This window comes from Colossoma macropomum, unplaced genomic scaffold, assembly GCF_904425465.1.
Source record: "Colossoma macropomum unplaced genomic scaffold, Colossoma_macropomum, whole genome shotgun sequence".
Taxonomy (NCBI): Eukaryota; Metazoa; Chordata; class Actinopteri; order Characiformes; family Serrasalmidae; genus Colossoma; species Colossoma macropomum.
The window spans coordinates 2,055,758-2,062,080 of NW_023494787.1; the positions used below are offsets into that span (position 1 = coordinate 2,055,758).

General features: G+C 41.4%; 1 protein-coding gene across 1 annotated transcript; it reads left to right on the forward strand.

The window, feature by feature from the left end:
• Positions 1 to 782: 782 nt before the first annotated feature.
• On the forward strand, positions 783 to 5,856 carry LOC118805185 (keratin, type I cytoskeletal 13-like). Its single transcript, XM_036565804.1, has 8 exons — positions 783 to 1,337; positions 2,096 to 2,178; positions 2,280 to 2,436; positions 3,623 to 3,784; positions 3,882 to 4,007; positions 5,310 to 5,384; positions 5,500 to 5,645; positions 5,742 to 5,856. Exons 1-8 carry the CDS (start codon positions 798 to 800, stop codon positions 5,854 to 5,856), a joined length of 1,404 nt encoding a protein of 467 aa, XP_036421697.1. The 5' UTR covers positions 783 to 797.
• Positions 5,857 to 6,323: the final 467 nt, after the last annotated feature.

Here is a 6,323-nt window from a genome sequence, read left to right on the forward strand (position 1 = left end):
CAAACTACTTAATCAGAGCCATTGCTTCACCTGTTTTTCCCCATTCCTGTGTTTTCATATTTTCTATTAATGTTAAAATCTTATCCTCTGTTCATTTTGCTCATGTTACTGTTTGCTATCCGGTGTCGACCAGAGGAGGGTGGGTTCCCCTTTTGAGTCTTGGTTCCTCTCAGTGTTTCTTCCTCTTGCTCTTAGAGAGTTTTTCCTGCCACTGTCACCACTGGTGGCATGCACGGGGGCTCAGACCCGGGTTTTTCTGTAAAGCTGCTTTGGGACAACATCTGTCGTAAAAAGCGCTATATAAATAAACTTTGACTGGACTGGACTATATTGCATCAACACAATGCTGTCCTTTAGTTTATTGACCTTCTAACCTTTGGCAGTGACTGTGTTTAGGATTCTCTTAAATCTATTCCTAATCCTAAACCTAACCCTAACCTTAATGTTGTTGATAATCAACTGAGCATCACCAGAAAGTTTGTTAGTTATTTAAGTATCTGTAGATCATCTATAGGGGACCATCCAGATAAAGTGTGACCCAAACATGTTTGATAAACTCTGACTGATCTAAAACCCAATCAGGAGGCCAAACATTCCAAAAATGTATGTATGACTACATTCCAAAAACTGGCATTAAAAAACACCCATGCTTTATCACGACTGCTTTAAAAACCTCTGTTTTTCTTCATACAGCGTGAAAGGCACCCGTGTTTACTGGGCGTGGACATCAGCATCTGAAGAATGTGGCTTCAATAACTGATGACAGTAACTGGTAATTGTTTGTAAGAACATCTCGGATGGCATTTGAGTTAGCCTTGCCTCAGTGCCTCATCCAGACTATAAAAGAGCCAGCGGTGCTCCTGTCTTCACTCCCTGCTTCCATCGTCAGACAGACAAACCTTCAGCAAGACAGCAGCATCATGGCCTCCTCTTACTCCAGCCGCAGCTATGTTTCTTCTGGAGGATCCCTCTTTGGAAGTTCTAGCAAATCCACACAGATCTCCACCTCCACCAGAGGGTCTGTAGTGACCGCACGGGCCAGCAGTATGTATGGAGGAGCCGGAAGCTCTGGGGTTCGCATCTCCACCGCTTCCGCTGGGAGTGCCATAGGAAGCTTTGGCTTTGGGGCTCTAGACTCAGCGTTCATTGGCAATGAGAAGTTCACCATGCAGAACCTCAACGACCGTCTGGCCACCTACCTGGAGAAGGTGCGCTCCCTGGAGAAGGTTAACGCTGAGCTGGAGCTGAAGATCCGCAGGTTCTTGGAGAGCAAGGCCTCCCCAATTGCTCACGACTACCGCACCCACCAGGTCACCATCAGTGACCTCCAGGCCAAGGTAAAAGATCATATAGGGTACACTCTTAAAAAGATGGTTCTTCAAAGGTTCTTTAGTAAAGACAATTACATACATGGAACCATGAACACTCAAAGAACCATTTGCATGCTTAAACAGTTCTTTGCATGGTGACATTGTTCCTCAGATTGATGGAGAATGTTTTCGTTACATATTTTATTGCTGTTTTATTTCCATTTCTTACTTGAGCTTTTATTTGTTTTATTTTCTTTGTAAATTGTTTTTGTTCATGAATCAAAATAAATGTTGGTTGATCGAACACTGTTAAAAAAGATGATACTTCAAAAATCTGTGGTTTTATATAGAACCATGAACGCTCAAAGAACCCTCTGCATGATTAAAACGTTCTCTGCATGGTGAAATGTTTTTTCAGATTAATGGAGAATGTGTTGTATATGGTTCTATATGGAACCCAAAAGTGTTCTGCTATTGTTACAATGTCAAGCTTGTAACAATAGAAAAACCCTTTTTTGGTGCTATATTGAACCATTTTCAAAAAAGATTCCATGTAGAACCATATAGAACACATTCTCCATCAATCTGAAGAGCCACTTCACCATGCCAACCATTTATTCATGCAAATGGCTCTTTGAGTGTTCATGTGTCTGATACAGAACCATTGTCTTTATCAAAGAACCCTTGAAGAACCATCTTTATTAAGAATGTAGCACTGAACACTTGAACGTTGTCAATGTACTTCATGGTATTTTTGTTGAAAACACCATTTCTTATGCGTTTAGATCCAGGTGGCCATCCATCTGAAGGGCGGAGTCTATCTCAACATTGAAAATGCACGGCTTGCCATGGACGACTTCAGAACGAAGTGAGTCTCGCCATTCTCCGAAAAACTGCATGTTTTCTTTTCTTTACAAGTCAAGTTCTCTTCTTTGCTGTGAGGATAACATGCTAATATGTCTTATTGAGGTATGAGATGGAGCTGGCCATGCGTCAGTCTGCGGAGGCCGATATCGCTGGGCTGAGAAGAGTGCTGGATGAGCTCAAGCTGACCAAAAAAGATCTATCTATGCAGATTGAGGGACTGAAGGAGGAGCTGGTCTTCCTCAAGAAGAACCATGAGGAGGTACAGTACCACCACCACTTTGCTTGGTTGATGTGCTAGATATTAGTACAGAGTGCACAAAAATCATATTGACAGTCTGGTTTAGCTTTGGCTTCACTACACGCCTTTCAAAGTCTCAACAGATTATATAGACTCTGACTATCACACTGGAGCGACTGAAATATTGGGGATCACATCCTAAACGACTTTGGATCACACACTAGTCTACTTTTAAGCTGTTGCTGAACCGAACTGAACTCACGCAAACTCATGTGTTCTCACGTTAATAGGAGACGCAAATAAACAAACAGCTGCTGCTGTTTTCTCTGCCATTTGCAATGATACAGTAAAGAAGCAGCAGGTAAACATGTTTAATTGAGGCTCATGGATTTAATTGATTTAATTTAATTAAATGTGATCAGTTGGTATTTTTTAAAGTTTTAAATGCACATAAACTTGATTGTGCTTTAAACTAAAAAGCTTCGCTCCACACAAGAGACTTTTCACCATTTTTCTTTGTTTACTTACCATATTATCTTCTTTCTCACGCTCAGTTTTCATTGGCTGTTGGAAGAGTCCATTTAGTTTGAGTCATTGTCCAGTTTACACTAGATTACACTCAGAGTCAGGTCGAAAAAATCAATCAATCAATCAATCAACCTTTATTTAACCTCAGAGAACATTGAAGGTCACCCTCATTTACAATGTTGCTGAGTTGGTACAGGAAAAAAGGATTGATAATGTGTAAGAGCATATTAAATAATCAAAGTCAATTTAATAGTAAAAATCACTAAAATCAGTAAAAAATATAAAACAATATAACTAAAGTGTAATTACAATGTAAAAATTTAATAAAATCAAAAGAAGATAAATAAAACAAAATGAGGATAAGATCAAAAAAGGAAATAAAAATAATTAAAATGACTGAAATAATAATAAAAAATCTTAATTAAAACAATAAGAACAAGAATTTGAATAATGATAATAAACAAAAAAATAAATGGGAAAAAATAAAATAACTAAAATAATGAAAATAAGACAATAATATTAAAAATCATTCAAGGCAAAACCTACACCTAGTCCTGAACCTTAATAGCCCTAACCTTCATGCTGTTGATAATCAACTTTCATGTAGCGTAACCCAGCTTTAGACAGGCTGGATGAAGACAGATCACATAATCACACTTATCTGTGTTGTTTCTATAAGGATCTCTTAGCCATGCGCCAGCAGATGAGCGGACAGGTTCACGTGGAGGTGGACGCCGCACCTCAGCAAGACCTGACCAAAGTCTTGGCTGAAATGCGAGAACACTATGAGTCCGTTGTTGCTAAGAACCACAGGGAAGTTGAGAGCTGGTTCAAGACAAAGGTGGGTTTTTCACTGCTGACCCAAAACTGGCCTTTCCTGAACTTTAATGACGCTTCAAGTCTGAGCTGTTGACTTTCTCTGTGTTTCTTCTTCACAGACTGAGACTCTGAAACAACAGATGGTCACAAGCACTGCGACCCTGCAGACGTCTCGCTCTGAGATCAACACCTTCAGATCCACACTGCAGTCTCTGCAAATCGAACTACAGTCTCTCCTGGCGTTGGTGAGTGATGGGAGTCTGTTCTGGGATAGATGTGTTTCAGGGGAGGATTTAACATCAAGACAGGATCAGGTGTGGGTTTATACCACCATAACAAAATGTGTTAGAAGGATAATCAAACCAAGAGATCTTCTACCAACTTCAGCTTCAGAAACCTGTTACCTGTTCGCCAAGTGCAAAAGGAACAGTGGTGAACTGTGACTATTACAACTGGGCCTTCAGTTGGGCCATAAATATCAAAACATGGTCAAAAGTATGTTAGTTCTAAGCTAACACTGACGCACAAGAACTAATGAGCTTGTATGAATCAGTGTTACAGTGACTCCTTCAGTAAAGAGTTCTGACACAGAGCTGCTGCCGCTGTTTTACATTCATAACAACTAACCAGAACCTGACTAGACTACAACTCATATTCACAGTCAGTGGCATATCAAGAACCTCCAGAAGGACTAGAGATGTTTTTTCTCTTAAATTTGGTTCCACCCAAAGCATGATTCGTTGATTTCTCTGTCACACCCTAGTTATGTTGGTAGTTAATCTAACGTAATAAATGGGAGAGCAGCTCAGCTGTATCTTTGTAGATACCACAGAAAAAACAGGCCAATTTTCTGTTGGGTGTTTCAAAATCTTAGCCCTTTGACTTTTAGCCAAAACATAACCATGAAATAACAGCACTACAATACATGCAGAGTTTAAATGTAAAAAAAAACAGCTTACAGTGAACCAATCACAATCCAATTGAAAGAGGGGGTCATAGAGTTTCTGACTGGCTCCCTTCAGTCTGAGAGGAGATGAGACCCCTGAGCAGAAAGCGTTCTGCGTTCTCCACTTCAATAAGACTGAATCCGTCATAACTGTGCAGGGTGATTTTCGTGGTCAGTGAAGCTCCAACAGCTCAGAGCGTTCGGCGTTGGTTCCACAACACTGGATGATCTCCGAAATCGCACTGAAAGAGCCGTGAGTGCAGCGACACCCGACACGCTCAATCCAGTATGGGATGAGTTTGACTATGGTGTTGATGTTGTCTGTACAGCTGGAGGAGGTTCAGACTGAGACCTTGTAAAATTACATAATAAACTTTATGCTCATTTAAACCATTTACAGTTCACTGCATTGATCTGTAATGATTTACAAGTGAAATCAATCAGTTTGAAATCAGATCAATCTTTTTGAATCACCCTGTATGACTAAAAATACAGACATTAGACCTAGAAGGCCCTGAGGGTTCTCCTCTGAAACTGATTAATCCATCGTCTTCTTTTAAAATGTCCTGTTTGTCCTCACTGTGTTCCCTCCTCACCACAGAAATCCTCCTTGGAGAGCACTATGGTCGAGACTCAGTCACGTTACTCCATGAAGTTGTCTGGCTACCAAATGCAGGTGAGATCCACACAGAGGCGACTGCAGTGCTGTTAATATCACTTCAGATTTCTACAGCTGCGGAGCACAAGCGCTTCTCAGTCAAGCTTAGAAGATTATCTTCTGTTGCTTTTAGGTAACGAGTCTAGAGGAGCAGCTGGCGCAGCTCCGCGCTGATCTGGAGCGCCAGGGTCGCGAGTACCAGCTGCTTCTGGACATCAAGACCAGACTGGAGCTGGAGATCGCCGAGTACAGGAGACTGCTGGACGGAGAGACCAGCACGTGAGTGCCCAAATGTTCTCGTATCAAAACTGTGGATCATATTTAGAGACGCAGCATGAGAATGTTTTTAATCTCTGTTTCATTCTTTCTCCACAGCATCAAAACCTCCACTTCCACCTCCAGGACCAAGGTCATCACCGTGGTGGAGGAGGTTGTGGATGGCAAAGTGGTTTCCTCCTCCTCCACCTCCGAGGAATTTATCAAGAAATGAAACATAAATCATAATCGAGTAAAAACAGTTAATAATAAAGCAGCATTCAATGTCCTGTAGTTACGGACTTCATGTCCTTTATAAGCCCTGTTTATTAAAAGAAAGCAAATCATGAAGAATTGTAATTGTGTGTTTTTAGACTTTTGTTTTTAAGTTTACTTTCACTGAATAACCACGCCCACTCACCCAGCCTTCACACTTACACTGAATAACCACGCCCACTCACCCAGCCTTCACACTTACACTGAATAACCACGCCCACTCACCCAGCCTTCATACTTACACCGAATAACCACGCCCACTCACCCAGCCTTCATACTTACACTGAATAACCACGCCCACTCACCCAGCCTTCATACTTACACCGAATAACCACGCCCACTCACCCAGCCTTCATACTTACACTGAATAACCACGCCCACTCACCCAGCCTTCACACTTACACTGAATAACCACGCCCACTCACC

Excerpts from the sequence above, each read along its gene's own strand:
- LOC118805185 (XM_036565804.1), top strand. The coding sequence starts at position 798 with ATGGCATTTGAGTTAGCCTTGCCTCAGTGCCTCATCCAGACTATAAAA. Across the intron at positions 1,338-2,095 it reads TCAGTGACCTCCAGGCCAAG|ATCCAGGTGGCCATCCATCT; the intron begins GTAAAAGATCAT and ends TTATGCGTTTAG. Across the intron at positions 5,646-5,741 it reads CTGGACGGAGAGACCAGCAC|CATCAAAACCTCCACTTCCA; the intron begins GTGAGTGCCCAA and ends CTTTCTCCACAG.